Below are 20,273 nucleotides of genomic sequence, written 5' to 3'. Positions count from 1 at the left end.
AGGGACGGTACCGCTGCATTTGGGCGTGGTGATCAATCTTAACCCTTTAACCTCTGCTTTATTAGCAAAAATCCAATTTGCTCAATGGCCAGGACAGATTAAGGCTCTTCTGCTGGGTGATTTAAGATAATACTTTAAGCGTAGATAAAATCTTTCAGTAAAATCTACTCCTTAGTCACAAGCTTCCATTTGTGATATTGCAGAATATTTACAATTACAAACACTAGACTGAGGAAATTTAGGAGAATAGAAATCTCGGGAGAAAACTCAATGTGACAAAACGGGATGAACAAGACAATGAAACAGGGATAACCAATGCCCTTTCCAAGAGTTAATTAATCCTTCAACCTATTAATAATGAATCAAACACTGGCAGCAGGGCAAGACTACCTGTTCAAATCAGTCACGGCACTGTCACAACCAGACAACCATTAACACGCAGACCACTTTTTTCTGTTTTAAAATGAAGGTGGGCAGTTCACCCAAAAATTAAATTAAGGTATGTTTCCACTTACACTCTATCCATCCAGATAGTTTCACTTGAAATGTGACTAAGTTTTCTAGATATTCACAGCACCTCACGCTGATAAAATTGACCTTGTGGGTCCATCTTTGCATGGCCTCTAAGCGCCAAAAATGTACATTTGAAAAATTCAACAGCAACATCTCCTACCAAATGTAATTCCACGGACTGGTTACTCTCAAAAATCCACAGCGCTTAACTTGTGCATGGTAGCATCGAGAACAACTTCTACCAAAGTACGCCAACTGTGTATAACAGAAGTCAAAGCAAGTTTCATGTTTTGTTATACAACTTGAATTACCCCCGTTAATCTCAACCATGAATTTCAAAGCCGTTATGTGCTTTAAGTATGCAAGTTGCTAACAGGTTGTTACACTGAAACTACAACAAATAGTTGCATTCTGCAATGCCATGTCACCACCACTCAAGCAAAACTTTCTGGATGGACAGGCTACTACTTCGGGTAAGAGGTAACCGTAATTTAATTTTTGGTTGAACTGCCCCTTCAAAATGAATAATGAATAATTCAGTCTAACTGTCCCTTTTAAAAAAATCCACCGATCCAAACACTCACTGGGCTTCATCAGAATAGAAGTCAGAGCATTTATAAGATACAATCTTTTTTTCCCTAACCCTTGACTGCTCATGTTATTTACCAGCAGTCTTGGTTCTCATGCCCCAATTACAACAAATCCTCCAGCAAACATTCATTTAGGCTGGAGCTAATGAACCGTAGGCCAACCCTCCTTTGTGAAAACAGTTCCTCCAGTTCAGTGCATGAAGACACTGTGGGAAACTTAAGGCTAGTAACATTATTCTGAATTTCTGAATGCAATGTGATAAAGTTTAGTGTTACTGGTAGTGTTAGCTGGACAAGGCCCAAGTAAACTATGGGTTCCATATACAAAGTAATTTAACCATGTGCCAGAGTGATGGTAAAGCATTTGATATTTCTCGTGGAACATCTGATTCACAGCAAGGCAGAATTTACCTTTGGCTCAGCCTTTCCGCACATCTGTCCTTCCCTTCTGTCTGTCATATATAAAGACGGCTAGCTCTTTTCCCTGCCCCCAGTCATTTATTGTGGTGCATACCGCATAAAAAACCCAGCAGATTTGAACCGCACGAGGTGAGATTCATTTGCATGAGTGTGACAGGATTGGTGCGAATGGAGCACTGAATGACGAGCCCTCTCCAGTCATACACCAGAGACGTCAGAGAAAACAGAGTCAAGGACGTAAACACAGCACTGTTAACCGTTTTACCTTCCAACAACAACCAACGTGCTACCACACCAACCAAGCTATAAGAAATGCAGAATCAGTCACACGAAAATAAACTTAAGAAAAATAAGAACATATTAAAAACAAGGGGAAAAACGGATCAGTGAATGGTTCACCCTTGATTTTGGAATACATAGCCTAAATCATACATTGTAATGAGGGAAAAGGAATACAAATGCTCTCATAAATGCAATGAACAGACAAGATTCATATTGCAGGCAGAAGGGCATCTCACATCACCAAGTCTCTAAGAAGCATTAAGTTCATAGAAGAAGGATGATCAAATAAGAAATGCTCATTTAGTGTCTCAGCAAGCTGCCAATCAAACACATCTTCACTCCCTTCATACTGTCTGCTGACAGACACGTCCTCCCTGAAACCCATGGGAAATGTCTGACAACATACCAAACTTGCTTTTTGCCATTTATTTCTGTTAAGAACTTCCAAGATATGACCTAGAAAGGTACCAGCTAAAGAATCGCTCAGCTTTAAAGATGATACGAATACAAAGCTGATTTTCACAGACAGAAAAGGGAAATCAAACAATTACATTGTCTATCAGCCCTGCCTTGTCTCCCAGTCACTCAAACTCCTGTCTTTATGAAGATTAATAAACTGTCTCGCAAGACACACAACAGGCCTCTTCCCATCAACTGCTCCCATAGGCATTCTGTTCCAGGCACTGTCACCAGCAACACACATCACACCAGAGCAGCACAAAGAAGCTAAAATTACTTCAGAAACCCAGATGGTCCAGGTTTCGTGTAATTAACGCAGCAGAGTGACTGTGGCAGAGCAGCGAGCGGGGAGAAGAAGGGGAAAAAAAAAACAAAGACCAAAGATAACTACAAAGATGCCCAAGTAACTCTGAAACTCTTAAGTAGAACCTGAATATTATTTAACTTATTCAAGAACAGCCCAGCTGAATCAGCCAATGAGAAAACGGAGCATGAAGCGAAGGTTTCCTGAGGCTGTGAAAACGTCCTGTCTGTGCATTTGTCCCCGCGATGCGCTCAGGAGTAAACCCGGCCGTCCCCAGGAAAGCGTGCGCAGGAAAAGCGGCGGCGCCTGGCTCTCCTCCGCCAACACCAGCTGCTCCTTACCTTTCTCCAGAGGCCTCGCGTCGTCGTGGCGATTTTAAGCAATCCCGCACAACGCGCATCATCTTTGCGGCGAGCAGTTCCCCATCCTAACTCTGCATCTCTCTCTCTCTCTCCCTCTCGCGCTCTCTCTCTCTCTCTCTCCCTCTCTCTCTCCGGACGAGTCCGGACGCTTGCAGTAACACCCCCCCCCCTCCCGCTCCCCTCTCCTCTCCTCTCCTCTCACTCAGAACACGGGATAAATCCGCTCTGCTGGACTGAATTTCCCTCTCTTCAGAGTGACCGTGTGGCTACAGCACAACAGCTGATGAAAGAGCAAGGCACTGAAACACAGTGCGTGTGCTTTCCCTCAGATTAGGAGAGGTAAAACACAGAAAGCGTCCAAGTATCCATATGTGTACATGAGCTTCCTTACCAACACTGCCTCCTCCCCCTTTCCCTTTCCCTCTCTCCCTCTCCCTCCCTCTCTCTCACTCCTCCAGTACTGAGGTAGCAAGTGGCTTTTATCACGTGGAGAGGCAACCTCTAGAGACTCCCCTGGCTGGCTCTCTCTCTCCTCGTTTCCCCGTTCAGATGAGTGTATGAGGGCGGGCGAGCGAGCGAGCGGGCGGGCGTTCCCCCTCAGAGTGTCACTGTCTGCTCTCTCTCTCTCGACACCCCCGCGCACCCACTCAGGGGAGACGGCCCGTCTTATGGTTGGTGCGAGCCATTAGAGACACGCCTTCCTGCTCCGTCTTCCCCTCCACCTCCTAACCACCTGAGCAAAGGCAGTCACGCAGCTGCGGCTCACTGCTCTGTCATAAAGCTCACTGCAGTCCTCATAGTTCTGGGGTTCGGTAACCAGTTAAAAATAGTTGAAAAAGTGCAGAAAAGCACCCAGTCTGAGCCTCAAAGTGCTATATGTGTGTGTGTGTGTGTGTGTGTGTGTGTGAGTGCGTGTGAGTGTGAGAGCGTGTGTGTGTGTGAGAGCGTGTGTGTGCGTGCGTACGAACAGCCACGCTGTTTACCAGAAAGACTTCACCATTTTCTACAGTTAACACAGTGAGTCATCCTTTCACAACTTGAGCTGCACCTGCTTCTGGCAGCTTCCATCACCTTCGGATGAACACACACACACACACCACTGTCTCAGACATGGCAAGCTCCACCCTAGTAGTGCATATAAATAGCAAGCATACGGCAGCAGGGGTCAGATGAAGGACGCTGAAACTGAAGACAGGCTTAAATAAATAAATAAACGATGCATAAAAAAAGCTTTTCCCCTCTAAAGCAGGGCTGGGGTCCCTTCTCGGTCTACGCTGAGGAACACTCGATCGATGAGAAAGGCATAAAGCCACTCAGCCGGACCTCCAGTGCTCTCAGCCATTCGCTCTGCTTTCCCCGGTCATTCCTCACGCAAGGACGCCACCATCAGCACTGCTCGCCAGAACATTACCCCACACGCTACGCTGCGTGCTCTCCCAAACAGTCCCGGAAAAAAAGATCATTCCTGTACCCCGTCAGCTGTCCTCACCGACAGCACCTTTGACCCCAGCTGGGCATGCCCAGCCCGCCCAATCAGAAGCTTCCCTCTCCCCCGTGACTCACCTCTGCAGGTCCACTATCTCGTTGCTGAGCGTGTCCAGCTCCTTGATGGCGGAGAAGTCCGCGGACAGGCCGGTCACCGTGTTGCTCTGGGTCGGGAGAGACGGCGGAGAGAGATGAGCGCTGGGCTGACGGTCATGTGACCGCACGAGGCGCCGCTGAGCTGCGGGGGGCGCTGCAGCCAGCGAGACTCAGGGCTAGGCTCAGCTCATTGTCATGGCAGCCACTTTTCCAGCAAGGCTGGGCCCAATGTTTTACCCCCCATTTCTGCCCAGAATAAGCCCATGACTATCTACACAGACCAAGACGTGTGAAATGATACTTCCGCATGAACACAGCACAGCAAACAAACACACAACACGAAGCGCCACAAACGACAGTCACACTCATTCTGAATGTGTGTACATTACCATCCAGCGCGTACTTCATCATTGAAAGCCTTGGTTAGAGAAGCAACAAGCACCCTGGAAGACGGTGACAATACCACACACTGACTAAAGTAGCTGGACACCACTGGACAGGCTGGAGACTCAGAAACCACTCCACTAAGGTGTGCCACATCAGCCTTCTTTATTTTTTTACGCTTCCCTCCATTTCCACCCTAGTGTGGCACGCCCAATCGTACACAGCCTTGCTCATGCTGTAACCTACGCAGCCAATCACCAGCTACGTCCTTTCACTGCGAGTACTCAATGAACCAGAAGGGGAGTCGTTACTGATGACCCCGATAAGACGCTGCAATCCTGGCCGACTGAACCCAGACAGTGGGGCTCATCCACGCCCTAGAGAAGGGCCTAAATAGGATGATCTCTCAAGAGAGCATGAGGAAACTTCAGTCAATAACCAAAACATCTGGCACTGCACACAATAACTGTCAGAGCCAATCAAAAACACACTCAAACTTAGACATCAGAAAACCAGAGAAAGTGAACTTTCCTTTTAAATGATTTAATGAGACGTACTTCAAAAATACATAATTCAACAGATGAGCCGCCAGCTTTCAGCTTTATTAAATGCACACGCATCCACCCCGCAGGCATGCGCATCCACCCCGCAGGCATGCGCATCCACCCCGCAGGCATGCGCATCCACCCCACAGGCATGCGCAGTCGCTGGTGTCCAGATGCTTTAGGCAGGATGACACTCACTCTGACTGACAGTGAAATCGCAAACACACAGAAATAGATGAGGCTACGGAAGCTTCCAACACTGCGTGGGGGCGGGGGTGGGGAGGGGGGGTTGGGTAATAGGATCTGCAAGGCCAGGGACACTTCAGAGAGACCTCGGCTACAAGGAATTCCCACCTTGTGTAAAATGCATGACTGATGAGGAAGAACGTAAAGAGACAGCACACAGAGACAGGGTCAGAGAGACAGAGACAGCGGCAAGCTAGAAAACACAAACGCACACCACAGGAGAGGGAAGCACACAATTAGTAAAACCAGGAGACAGAAAACAACTTCCCCAGCTGAATTCCCCCAGCGCTAACTTAACGTAGTTATAAAAGGAACCACCCCTCCCACCCCATTTACATATGTATATAGAGGAGACCTGTTAATAGAATCTCTCAATGTCAGGATATCTCAGTGATATAAAGCGCTATTTAACATCCCAGGCTGGGGGGACACTACTATAGAAGGCTGGGGATGTGCGGAGTTTTGGGGGCGGGGTTTTACCTGCCGTCTCACTAGCCTGTCGGAGGGAGGGATCATTTCGGGAGTGAGGGCCTGGGGCGGGTCCAGCCCCTTGCTCAGCTTCTGGTTGATCAAATGCAGCGCCAGAGCAAACTGCTCTCGGGTCAGCTTCCCCATGTCGCTGATGTCACACAGCTCCCTGCGCGCGCACACACACACACACACACACACACACACACGTACACACTGAGAACATGCCCTTCTGCCAACACATACAGTACATTACTAATAATGACAATATTTACAAATATTCCTATCTCTGTGTTAGGGATTTGGAACTCCAAGTCATCTCATGCCACTTCCTGCTCTTAATTAATTATACACCGATTATAACCAACTACGCACCAACAGCAGTTCACAAGTACAGGCCTCAACTGTCATGTGTGAGCTTATCAATAAATAAGAGAGAGTGAATGTACAGGTAAGCATTAGCACCTCTGCTATGAGTGAGTGAGTGAGTGACTGACTGACTGACTGATAGACTGACTGATTATCTGAGAGACTGACTGAGTGACTGACTGACTGACTGACTGACTGACTGACTGACTGAGAGACTGACTGACTGACTGAGTGAGTGAGTGAGTGACTGACTGACTGACTGAGTGACTGACTGAGTGAGTGACTGAGTGACTGAGTGACTGACTGACTGACTGAGAGACTGACTGATTATCTGAGAGACTGACTGAGTGACTGACTGACTGACTGACTGACTGACTGACTGAGAGACTGACTGACTGACTGAGTGAGTAAGATAGTGAAGTGTTCAGGTAAGCAGTACCAGATGCGAGCCAGGGTGGCAGACGGAAGGCCGGTCTTCAGGAAGATGTCTCGCACCTCAGGCCCCGACACCAGGCCGTCCATGTCGCCGTCCGTCTTCGTGAACAGGTCGTCGTACTTGGCCTTGTCTACGGGCGACACTACCCACTGGCACCAAAAAAAACCAAACACAGACAGAGAGACCCCTGTGAGCATGAGCAGAGCGGAGGAGCCTTTGAGCAGGTAGAGAGACTGATCTGAGATCAGTCACACCGGAGCGAGGTCAGCGTTCACGCAGCCACCGAGAACGCATCTCTCAGCGCGTCAGACGGCCGGGCTCACCTGATTGGGCGGGGGTTTAGGAGGCTGGACTTTGCTCCCGCCGTGGGAGGAGCGGCCCTCTTTGTGGGAGGGGGGCGAGGGCAACAGGGGCACCACGGGAGGCGAGACCGGCTTCTTCCGCTTGGACGGGGGCACCAGCGGGGCGGGCAACGCCATGGGCACCTGCTCCTGCTCCAGTGCTCGGTACACAAGGTACATGGCCTGGAGGAAAGACGCCGCAAACCAAGGCAGGGGTCAGTTAGTTAGGGGTCAGGGGTCAGATATTATGACTGTAATTCATTTCAGTCAATTCAACAAACGAAATTCAACAGCAATCCAATCACTCTCTCATAGGACACCATTAGTTATAAATTCTTTAATTTAATTTCTATTCACATTCTAAGCTGACCTCAACACTGGCATAAACACACAAGCTGACAAACACTGGGTGGTTCAGATAATACTACCCATCTTTCCATCTGTCCACCAAGTGCTTTACCGCAATCTATCCTACAGACGCACTGGTGATCTGTGGCTAAAATCTCTTAAGGTGGAACGGAGTGATCCAGTTCTTTCTTTAATCTTATGCGGGATCTCCCCTCTGGACCAAACGGGCATGATCCAGAAGCCCTTAAATTACGAAAGGGTGAATTCCTCCAGATCCAAGACAGACTGCTAAAAGTAAACGTGGCGCGTGCAAGCAGGGTTCTCAAAGAGCTCTTAGCCCACCCTCCCGTGATTTTATAATGCAGAAGCACAAAATGGTGGATTTCCACGCAGCACCTCGGACAAGAGGATCCACCACCCGCCCCATTGACAGGCTCTCACCCACATCCCTCCTGTCAACTATGTACTCACCCTTGTCCTCAGAGAAAGCCTTGTTTACGCAACGCAACTCAAGCCCTGTTTAAACAGGCCGTGCTCAATCCGACAGATCAGGGTTCCAAGCCAAAACAAGGTGCTAATGCCCCTGCAAGCAGGCGCGTGGGACGGCAGCACTAAGCACAGATATTGATGTGTTACAAATATAGGCTGAAGGCCATTTTCCTTAATGCAGCCGGAGAGTGAATCCGTGCCAGGAATAGAACCAAAAGCCCTTCGCAAGTATTAATTTCAGACTAAATGGCCAAAAATGGCTTTTAAAAGCAAAGCAACAGACAACCGGGTGAATGAACGTCCAATTAGGGCTTCATTCAGAAGTGAAAAATGAGCTGCGTTGTACTGCCGGTGAAGATCAGCAATTCTCTTACCACAGCAAACTCGTCTCTGTCCAGCATTCCATCTTTGTCAATGTCACTCAGCTCCCAAACCTGGAACGGGTAGAGATTCAGATTAAGAACATATTCATCACGACTGAAGTATGCACACATAAACCACCCTTTTCTTCAGTCTGGAAAATGTTGTTAAAAAGAACAGCTTATACAGTTCAAACCTCACAAGCAAGGGGGGGTGGAGATGTGCCCCCCCCCACCCAAAAGAAATAACAGAAATGTGGTTTTGAAAATGAAGGGTATATGTAGGGTTTATTCATATTCAAGGCTTTACAAACAAAGCAATATTTGTTCGCATGTTAGCTGGTTGCAATCATATTCGGAGTAGCTTTTCAGAACAGTCTGAAGAACAGACAGCATGATCTGTGAGAAAATATGGATCACAGCAGAAAATGTAACGATGATATAAATTTAAAAAACCCATTACAGTTTGTACCCCACAAGAACACACAAGTCCTTTCTGTGTACAGTCTGTACATTAAAGTATTACATAACCATATTTATAATTTTAGTCACATGTAGAATTGATTTAGAGTGTTTATGAATAACCTTTAGCCTTGTGAATACTCTGTGGTTGCTGGTAGCAGCTGTCCATTATGGGGTTACATGTTATTCTGGGATGGGCACCTCCAGGGTAGGGTGACTGTACCATTAACAGAGCAACAACGGGCTCAGTGTCTCCAGGGTGAGATGGGGTACGCAGGGACAGACGCGCACGCACAACACCAGCACTGTGACGAGGACGGGAACACGCAGGTCTGGGAATACGCTCCACTACTGACGAGATGATATTACAATACAGTGGGTATTTTTGACTGCTTATTTTCGCTCTTTCTATGAAAATCCCACAACACATCCAAAATGCCTCCTAAAACCAATGGTGTAATGGGACAGAAATCTGCAAAGTGCAAAATAATTTGACTTATCTCGACAACTTAACCAAGAAAACCGTAGTATTTTTCAAATAAAACCACCGCAGAACAAACCATAGCATCGGGATTACACAGCTACTAATCTACACAACATCACCCTCTTGTGGACAAAGTACACACAATCTTAAATCTGCCTAGCATGAAATAAGTTGAGTAACCCCACCAAGCCGTTGCTTTCTTGGAAGAATGGGTGACCAATTCCAAAGCAATAAAAAAATAAAACCTAAATTTCATTTTATTAGCATTCACTGCCACAGCTGTGCACTATGGAGGTGGGAGGGCAAAGGCAAGCATGAGCTCTCCTCCGATACGAGCTACGCCAGCTGCAGCCCAATGCAGCTCAAGTCACACTCAGGGTGACACTAGCTGGAGGAAGACACTTCAAGTACTGCTTAACAGCAGACCTGTGGGGGCCTCGAGCGACCACCAGGGGGTGCTGCTGCGCAATGAGATGCTGCCATCCTGTCAACTGAAATCCTCCTGTCCCTGAGTAACACTACAGCCTGCTGTGCATCGCCCTGGGGGTGCTGCCAGCCACAGTCAGCACTGCCGCCGTCCAGATTTAATACCAGGCAGTGAAGCCCATCAGTGCACTAGAGCAGTGTCAGGAGGAGCCACCCAGCAGCCAATAAATGCTCTTCTTAAATGTCTAAATAAAAACATTTAATGAGCAAGAAACTTGAAGTAAGAGTTCTGGAATATTCCAAAAATTGATTTAAATGAGGCATTCTGATGCCAGTGTTCTGGATTGGGCTCCAAGCTCTGAGCTGGTTCCACAAGGGGAATCCCCCAGGCATGCTAACAATCGGGGAACTCCAAGGAAAACACCAACTGCACCATCAGCAAAGCAGAGCACAAGACAGGAAGTGACAGGGAGCTCAATAAACTCTGTATCATTACAAAGATCTTAAGGCTGGCCATTCGCTGTTATTGAACCGTAAATCCATTAACAGGGCAGACCCCAGTATTTACTTTGTTCAGATCTAATGTCTGAGCACCGTAAAGGGAAAAGGACAGTATGAAGGGAGTGTGCTGCAGCCTGCTTCAGACAGAACATTAACAAGGCAGGGAAACACTGATGTGAGCACTGCTAGGCATCTTATCACACAGGTGAGACCACTCCAATAGTGACTATTCACTGTGCATGAGGCACCTGCTCTCAGTCATCTTGTATTTACACTGTACTGTACTGAATTCACGTGATCTGGTGTTGCAATCCCAGAGAATGCCCTAAAGCTGGCTGTTCTCTGTCAGGTCTCATTCTCGAAGCAAGTATGGATGGGGCGATGCGTTCAGATGCAGTGTCCAATTCACGTTTAATCAGATGGGCACATTTTACACAGTTCAATCATCAGTCTGGTCAGGTCACAGCACTCACACACCCAGCTGTACATCAGTGTTTCAGTGGACCTCACAACAGCAATGTTCTAAACCCCCACCCCCACCCCTCCCCTTACCCGCCCCAGGACGTCCACAGGAAGTTTGGAGTTCAGCAGCACCGGCTTGACCTTCTCCCCCGACAGCATCCCGCCGACAGGCGCCAGGCTTTCGAAGATGAGGTCGTACTTGATTTTCTCCTCCGACTGAAAGGCAAAAGGGCCGAGAATGAGGCGCGAGCGCGCCGAACGAGCCCCGCCCACCACGTAGCGAAGCAGCCCCGCCCACCGCGTAGCGAAGGAACCGCTGGGGGGGCGGGGGGGGTAACGCCCGGGAGACAGGGCGGAGCTCCGCAGGGTCTACAGCGCCGCACTCTGCTCCAATCACGCGTTAGAATGAGCGCTGCCTTTCAGTGAGCGCGTTTCGGCGAGAACGCAAAATTAACACGACTCAAGCTGTGACACTCATTCGCTCCCTCAGTTTCAGCGCCATTAATCCACGGCTTGTACGAATACGACAGGACGGCGCTCGTCCAGCAGACGCTAACTTCTCTTACCTTGACCATCCAGGGGCCGTCGACGGGCGCCCCCCCCGGGGGGAGCAGAGGACTGCTCGTGTCATGCTGAGGAGGAGAGAGGAGGAAGTCGTTAAGCTGAGCGGCGCACTGAAGACGCTGCACCTGACTGGATCTGACAGAACGTAAGGAGCAGGCCACACAGACGGCCATCAGAAACCGTACGAGCCCCAGTCGACTAAGAGAGCGGACTTTCACTCACAAACTTGGGCGGAGGAACGGGCACGCCGAGACTCTTCAGCGCCACCTCCAGTCCATTTTGGGCACAGGCCACTAATCGCAATGCAATGAAGAATTGCTAAAGGGGGACGACAATAAAAAGTATTATTTATATACAGAGACTATTGAGACTATTTTCTCTGAAATGTATTTATTCTTAAAAAGCTAGACGGGACATTAAACACTGAGAGTGTCATTCGCCACGTTTACCTGTTTGTTCAAAGAACCTTTTCTTTCTGCGTCTGCCAAATCCCATATCTGTAAGAAGAAGGAGGATGCACACCGAGTTTATTCTCACACAAAGCCTACCGCCAACTTTCTCATTTCAGAAACATTCATTAAAGCAACAAAATCGATTACACCGAATCAACTCTCAACATTGAACCAGAGAGAATGATGTGTACAAAAAATATGCCCCAGCTAAATCTCCTTGATCACGCATACATCAGGTTTAACTGTTAAAATGGATCCCACACCACTAGCCAGTCGGCACCATATGTGGAGCGATGACAGAGAGTTTGATTGGCTGTTGGGACCTACCCTGCCCAGCACCAGGTCCGCCAGGCCAGACTTCTTCAGGAACAGAGCCGCGTCTGCGGCTGCCACACGTCCGCTGCCAGACGGGTCCACCTGCAGGGGCGGAGACAGAGCCAGCATCAGCACACGGATCGAATTAAAGCATCCCATCATAAACACCGCAGAGAATACTCTAAATATCACGGCGTTCCTCTTTATGCTACACGGTCCGTAACCATGGCAAGGGCTTACACCGGTTCCTGACAGCCAGCGAGCGAGCGAGCGAACTGGAGACGAAATCGCGCGTGAAACTGTCCTGATATGTAGCGTCACCTGTCCCAGCGAGACTAGCCCGAACCAATCAAATTAACTATGGGCGTAAACAACGCTATTTTTGGACATTTCGCTAATCCTTCTCATTTCAAATAAATGGTAGCTAGCAACTACATACGTAATGAAAATAACATCCTATGCCTACAGCGCTGTAGCGTGTTAGCTGCTATGATGTCTCAAAACCACTATGCAAGACTGGCGCAAAGTAGCGTGCGGATCTCGGCCAATAAAAAGTGTTTGGGGGCGGGACACGGCCGCGAAAACTCACACATCTAGAGACACAGCGAACGAATATCTGAGGGGTGAACGACATCGCTGTTGCTCGCGGCAGGTCAGGATAGTCTGATTGAAACGAATGCCTTTTAATCACTTTTTCTCGCTCGCTCGCGTCGCTGTATGCCAGGAACGGGTGTTATGATCACATGTTTATAGTCAGGATCTTGATTGTAAAGAGGCCTTGCTCCAGTCCCACACAGAACTTGATAAATGAATGGTCTCTGAACACGTCCTTGCATGAGCAGCAGACCTGGGCAATGCAAGGACACAGTAAGCACAAAGCTGCAGATGAGTGAGCTGTGTTACTTCCCTACAACAGCTACTCTCAAGCTCTCAATGCATCCGTTATTGTAGGTTCATAAAAATAAACAAACAACCACAAGGTCACATGACAACACATTAAATATGCTAAAATAACACACTACCACACACACACACAGATCAAGAGGGCACTGGCAGGGGTCACAGTCTCACTGTGGTTTCACCAGCAGTCTCTCCCATACAACAAATGTCCAATGGCGGGGGGGTGGGGTTGGTGGGGGTCACCCATGTCCTGGCCTGCATTTGTTCCAAGAAAGCTATTAAGAGGACTATGCAACCTGACCAAATATGAAAATGCAGCAGTAGCTCCGGCACACGAACTCATTTATCTAAATACTGCTCCAACTGCTGATTCAGATGAAGCTGAATCTACACACAATTCTTCCAGGACTATAATCTTAAACCTGACATCTTGCTTGCCCCAAATAGGGATTACAAAAACGAGCACGGAAGCTGACACCTGGAGGAATACATTAAATTCAAACACCGAACATTCGACCCTGCTCTTCCTAGGGCGCTGAGTGGCTGAGCAGGTTAAGGCAGTGTTCTAGCGGACGGACGGACCGCACAGGATCCCGGGACCGAATCCCAACCTTGCCGGAACAATCTGCGGACCTGCAGCCCCACAGGGCAGCGCACAATCGGCGGCAGCGTCTCTCCGCGGTAGGCACTCTCTAGCCCCCCCTGCTGGCCACTCAGGCACCTGCAAGTCTGCTCCTTAAGCTGCACGTGACACGTCCTTCCTCCACATCGTCTGTGGGTGAGCCAGACCTCCGAGCTGCCGTCTCACAGGAAGCGGCGAGCGGCATTACGCGCCTCAGACTAGAGCACGTGCCCGTCTGCACTCCCAGATCAATAGCCCGGGTCCCAGCAAAGACCGCCAGGATGTGACTGGTGGTGAAAACACAACCCTGCTTCCCCTCTCAAACCTTCCAAAAGAGGCCAAGGGACTGAATCAGAGGAAACGATCAGCTATGCTATTGCTGCTAGGGGCGAGCACTTTACTGGCTCTTCTCTTAAACGCTCTCCATCTCCACTAATAGGGTTAGCCGAGCCATCATTAATGCATGGAGAGAGGCTTCTCTGGCAGAGCGCATTACTGAGGAGAGCGGCCGGCTCAGCTGTGCGGTTGATGATGACGACCATTATGATGATAAAGTGCAGCAGGAGAAAAAAAACCACTGCTGATCTCTACACATCCATCCCAGCAGCCCGCACCGGCTCCTCCCTCATACCAGAACACAGCTTTAAGCTTTAAGGCAGAAGACAAAAGCCTGCTTTCCAAGGGTAAACAAATGCTGAAGTTACAGGGAGTAACTCATTTATGCTACAAACTACAGCTCCCAAGACCACTCTTCAGTTTAATTCAATGGGTTTCTACGCAATGTTACCGCCATCGTTTGCAATATTTTCAAGCAGAAACAGGATGGAAAGGATTCTTACCTGTCGATAGTAGTTGTCATAGACAGGATTTCCACTTGAAAGCTGTGGAGATGGACAGAAACAAGTTTAATGACACTGTTTGGTAGGCAAGTTTCATTTAGCAAATGCTGAAAGTGACCGTCACGATTTCTGCAGGCGGTTGTCATTCTTGCTGAATGCATTCACCAATAATTTCACAAGATCAGAGGCCTATTGCATCATCTTAATGTCCCCAGGGGAATAAGGAGCACCTGATATATTCACACTTCCTGCCCTGCCTGTGCACTGGCAGGCCTCTGGGCAGGGCTGCCATGTACACACCAAACAGCCAATAGGAGCTGAAACTGGCACAGACCAGGGTTAGTCACCTCAATCATCCTAACAAAAAATTTGAACCAACTAAACCTCATTCATTAACCAGAGGAAAATAAATCACTGACATTTTCATGAGCACCTAAATAAATTTTAAAAGCCTGGTGATTTTAAATGGTGGAAATACACAAGAATAATGCTGTCGTCATTTGGGCGTAGGCTAACAACTGGACATGGGTCACTTCTGGACGAATCGGTCTGCAGAGGGGCCGGCCGTGCTAGCAACATCTGGCTCGCAAGCACAAAAGAACGACAACCACCATCTGGCAACCAGCTACAGACACAAGCCACGTTCCAAAGCAAGGCTGAGGAGGCTCCTCGGGAGAACAGAAACACATTTTTAAACGGAGCGCAATCTTAAGAGGGGCTGGCGCTGAAGACGTCCCCTTCACATTGAACCTGCTGCGATTAACTGGCAACCCCCCGTTCACAAAGCAGAAGTGCACCACCAGCCCTGTGCGCCCAGCTGGCGGTTTCACTCCATGGCACTCTACCATGAGTTACGCCGCTTTTAAAAAGCAGCGTCTCGCATAAACACAACTCAAGGACCTCAAGACCTGATACACTAGCACTTCACAGCCCCCACAAGGATATACTCGGAGACAGACTGGTGATTACAGTGGGAGCTGGCACTGTACTCATCATAAATATCATACGCACAATATCTAGTCCTGCACTGATTCACAAGGACATCACCCTCTGCTTCTGGGCACTGAGATAATCATAATAAAATACATTATACTGTTCAAAGGCACAGATTAACTGGCAATAATTTTAAACTACCTACCGGAGTAATAGAGGGATTCTTTTATTTCCATATCTAAGCATACTAATAAGAGACAGAGTTCTATTGTCAACTTGAGTTAACGCCTCCTCCTGTCACTAAGCACCAACTCTTCTGTGTACCTGTGCGACTGGAAATGAGCCTTGCAGATGAATGGAGAGAAGGTGGGAATGCACTTCAGCTGCAGGTGCCCTACAGTGAGGGCAGCTGACACAAAGGAGCACAATTAACCAATGGGGAGAAGGGAGACGAAGGGGAGAAAATGAAATAAATACGCTCCTAAACTTGCAACATGTTAAGGACAACCCACAACGTGGGCTCAGGCCAGAGCAGCTCAAGCCTGCTCCCAGCGATTGGCCTATCTCAGAGCACACACACTCCAGGGAGGGGATCCCTTCTAACTGAAACACTACACTTCTTCCCGCAGCATGTTGCAGCTGTATCGAACTGTACTTTATGACTCACGACTGCTAAAAACCTTTGTGGTTGCTCAACTGACATCCGGCCAAGCCTACGGAGATAATGGCCGATTAGCATAGGTTTCAGGGACAAAGAGCGCAGAGCGAAGCCTTCTAGGAGCCAGTGCTATGAGAAGAACACACAGCCCGAGGATTGCAACAAATGGGCAGCTGTATGGGTCATTCTGCAGGACGTCGCTGGGTTCAACATAATCCAGATGCATCTGAATTTTTACAACAAGACGAATTCGAAAATGGACGAAGCTGAGGGGGAATGGGAGCACTCAGACAGGCAATACCCTGGATCTGACTTCAGGGAGTTTCAGGGCCCCACTGTACCAGAAATACAGCCTACATTTTACTGTGTATATCAGAACAAATTCAAATTATAACAAAAAGATATCTGGGTGACAAATGGGATGAATTGCTGATCAGCACATAAACATTAGCAGGTAAACTAACAAACGCTCCGTACTGTTTTTAAAACAGCTGTGTCACAAACACACAGTATTGCACGAAATGCCCTGGTCGCCGCACTCGGCTTTGAAAATAGAAATAAAAATCCGCTCCACTCAGAACTCATTTCCTCTCCGCAGTCCCAAAGGGCATGTGATGTGTTCAGCTGCCATTAGCTCAAACCCGAGCCCCTCTCACTGTACCGCCTCCACGACTTGGCACTGGCTGACTGCATGACTGGAACATATCACATATGATCCAATGCAAGGAGAAGAAACAAAAACAAAAACACAGTCAGCTCACTGATTTGGTTGTGGCTTTACTGTCCAGACCACTGACAGAAAATTCTGCTTGTGTGACATAAATGTCGCAGGGAACACCTTCAGTGGGAACTTTATTCTGGGACTTTTTTTCCCCGCTATGGCCTGTTTTTAGGGCCGCAACTGGAGGAAGCAGATCAGGAAACAGTCCTGTCCCTGGCTCACCCGCTCTCTGAGCGGCACCTCACCAAAGGAAGGGGATGAGTGATTAGAACGTCACTATCACCAGAAAAACAACACCCACCAAAGCAACAACAGGCCTTGGGCAGCGTCCGTCGGGTTCTTGTTTTAATTGTCACCGTCAAAACATTCACTCTGATAAGATGCAGGCAGGATAACCCGTGCTTTGGAAGGAGGGCTGTGCACTCCAGTTTTTTTTTTGTAGTTTCACTTCATACTTCAATGTTTCGAAATAAACACTTTACCTCAAAATCCCATCACGAGGTCATCACTAGATGTCAACTCTTAAATGCAATTCTGTTCATCTGTTACGGACGTGACAATGCCCAGAATCCCCTTCCATCTGAATGAGAAAGAGGCTCATTCGCTCTCTGAGCCATGTGCAAAGGAACAGGACGACAGGAGAAAGGACGTTTCCCTCGCTTCCTAAGACGAACAAATGAACCAAACGTGTCTGTTTGCGTTGAGCTGGATTTCCTGAGGCTTACTTCCTGGGGCTCAGCATGGACAGCAGCAGCCAGAATATTTCCTGGCAGTAGTGTGGGGATGTATAGTGCTGAGCTGAATCGTACATTTCATTTGTTACCAAAGCATGGGACTCCTCTTTCCACATGGCATCCTACTTACATGAGCTGACAGGTGTACCATGGTAATCCTGCATAAATCGAAGTAGATAACAAATTTCATATTTCTCTCAGAAAAAGTCACAACATGCTTCTCAACCAGTGCCTGATTTTGGTGGCATTAATACTTGTCCCACCCCTTTTTCATTCACATCATTATTACTTTCTTGGGTAAAATCATAAACTGTTCATTATTTCAGAATCTCTAAATCACATTCCTCATTTTCCTAGCGAAACAATTGGGTGCCTGGAACTGCTGACGACCCGGAACACTAGGTCTTTGTGCCTCTTTTTAATTGCCCAGCAGTACACACTCCCCATCGTTCTCCTCCGGGGTTTCAAGCACATACTGTTGTCACTGGCGTTTCTGGGAAGTTCTCCGTCTTCGTCATAATCTTTACCAGGCTGCCAAGACTTCTCAATAGCAACTGTAGAGCAGTTGGTACAGCAACACACAAAAAAAGCCAAGTATGGAAAATAAACAAGGTCATTGTCAGCTTATATCATTATTCAGGCCCAGCTGTGCATTAGCATTGTCCACAATGATATGAAATGAACACGGGTTTCAACACCCTTCCCAGAAATCTACCAGCACATAGCCCATCACTAATAAAGATAAGCAGCTTGGTCCCAATGGACAAGTTCATAAAATGTTGATACCCGTTAAGAGACAGCAACAGCGCCAAATCTGCAACCTTGTTTGCATGACCCCACCTTACATCTGTCATCATCACAAAAAAGTTGCCAATAGAATATGGGAAATCAGGTACATTCACTGGTGAATAGTAGAACAACAACACTCAAGGGATCAAATCCATTTAATTTAAGTCCAGTGCTTTGACAAATTGCCTACGCTCACAGGCAATGCAATTCACAGTGTCAAGGGCAAGATATATAATGCCCTCACCTTTCAGATTTAACAGAACTTCTAAAAATGTCATTATAGCACACACAAACAGCCAGTTGATGAAAAGCATCCATTTAATTTTTTTTATCCCCAAATACAGGTTCTGCTTTCATTATACACCCTTACAGCTGCTCTTGCATTTCAGTTCTGATTTCATTATACACCCTTGCAGATGTTCTTCCATTTTAAGCATAGAGGTAATATATTTAGACTACCGGTCACACCTGCACTACAAGCCGATGTTCTTAAAGTGACATTTTAATGCTGATGTAACAATCACTAATGGTAACTGAAAGCAATGGAGTTCTAGAACGCTGACTTAGAATTTTGAGGGGGAAAAAAACACCATTCCAAAAACCTACTCTTCAATCTGTTAATATTAGCATAGACTAGTCCTTACTTTGAAGTAAGGTACAAGTAGTAAATACATAACCAATTCTTTCTGTTTAAATGATAGTCGGTTATGAAATCTACAGGCTAGCACCACAATGCAAAACTGAGTAATGTTTAATTCAAAGGCTGCACCACATCAACCTCTAGAACCAAGGGAAAAAATTGCGCAGTCGTCCTATGGTAACGCATAACTATTTTAATTTTAATTGGGTGCACACGCGGCCAGTGCATGCGTTATCTGTAGAACACAATAAATGAATCCAGCAAGTAATATATATATATAAGTTTGATTAACTAAGTTAGACATGCGATTGTCTTATTTGTCGTTTAGGTATTTTACCTTATTTTATATAGCTAGCTAATAATAATAGTTAATACTAGCTAGCTGGGGTGACAAGCTAGCTTTCCATATACAATTATGCACGTAAATATGACAGCCGAATGCACCAATATTATGCTCGCGGAAAAGATGACAAAATGGCTGGCACATCATGATGTTCACCAGAATCAATGATGTTCAAATAAAGTGTTCACAAGAACCATTGACTGTTAGGGTAGGGCGTCCTGAACAACATACCTATGCAATGTTGTCTGTCTGTACAACACTGCATCACTGCACGTCATATAGGACGCTGTTCACCAACCATCAGTTGAATAACTTTGTAGCTCCATCTTTCCTATTAGCCATCATGTTAATAACTGATAACAAAATGTGCGGCCAAGTTAGACAGATGGATACTTTAGCTTTGAGAAGACAGCCAGATAGTTGTAGTAAACCAGCAAATGTTCAAACGTTACATCGATACGAATTTGGTGACTGTTATATGTATACCTAGTGGGCTGCATGTTAGACAGACATGCATTTCTTTATTATGCTAATCTGAACAATAACAGCACTAAGGTCGTATACGCTAACAACGGAGTCACAGCTATAAGCCAATACAACTTAATAGGGAGAAAACTGAATCAGCGGTGACTGAGATCGCAAAGCTACAGCTCGGCGAAATCATCAACTTCTTATACTAGGCGTGCACGTTACAAAACCGAACGGTTTGCTCTATGTAGCAACCAGCTGGCGTTAAATAAGGTTAAGTAGCTATTCGGGTATTATTTACGGTTACACATCGTCAGTAAGTTAGTCGAAGAATTAACTGCTATGGGTGATAGCGTTAAACGTAAAGCTCTTGGTTGGCGACGCTACTGTCACATTGGCTTGCAAGCATCTCGTTTCCAAATACTACGCCACACAACACAAATATGTTAGCGAATTGCCAAGTG

At 47.1% G+C, this 20,273-nt stretch overlaps 1 protein-coding gene across 1 annotated transcript in view; it reads right to left on the bottom strand.

The window, feature by feature from the left end:
* eps15 (epidermal growth factor receptor pathway substrate 15) overlaps nucleotides 1–20,273 on the bottom strand; it is a 41,313-nt gene that overhangs the window by 20,107 nt on the left and 933 nt on the right. The window contains exons 2-12 of the mRNA XM_035412323.1: nucleotides 14,524–14,565; nucleotides 12,175–12,264; nucleotides 11,845–11,892; nucleotides 11,618–11,713; nucleotides 11,398–11,463; nucleotides 10,922–11,047; nucleotides 8,512–8,571; nucleotides 7,283–7,483; nucleotides 6,963–7,108; nucleotides 6,167–6,323; nucleotides 4,494–4,579 (exon numbers count right to left, since the gene is read on the bottom strand). Coding sequence (XP_035268214.1) covers nucleotides 4,494–4,579; nucleotides 6,167–6,323; nucleotides 6,963–7,108; nucleotides 7,283–7,483; nucleotides 8,512–8,571; nucleotides 10,922–11,047; nucleotides 11,398–11,463; nucleotides 11,618–11,713; nucleotides 11,845–11,892; nucleotides 12,175–12,264; nucleotides 14,524–14,565 — 1,118 coding nt within the window. The remainder of the gene's footprint in view (nucleotides 1–4,493; nucleotides 4,580–6,166; nucleotides 6,324–6,962; nucleotides 7,109–7,282; nucleotides 7,484–8,511; nucleotides 8,572–10,921; nucleotides 11,048–11,397; nucleotides 11,464–11,617; nucleotides 11,714–11,844; nucleotides 11,893–12,174; nucleotides 12,265–14,523; nucleotides 14,566–20,273) is intronic.

The sequence above is a fragment of the Anguilla anguilla genome, chromosome 4 (assembly GCF_013347855.1).
Source record: "Anguilla anguilla isolate fAngAng1 chromosome 4, fAngAng1.pri, whole genome shotgun sequence".
Classification (NCBI taxonomy): Eukaryota; Metazoa; Chordata; class Actinopteri; order Anguilliformes; family Anguillidae; genus Anguilla; species Anguilla anguilla.
Note: the sequence above shows the minus strand (reverse complement) of the source record. Positions and strands in the feature narration are given on the sequence as shown.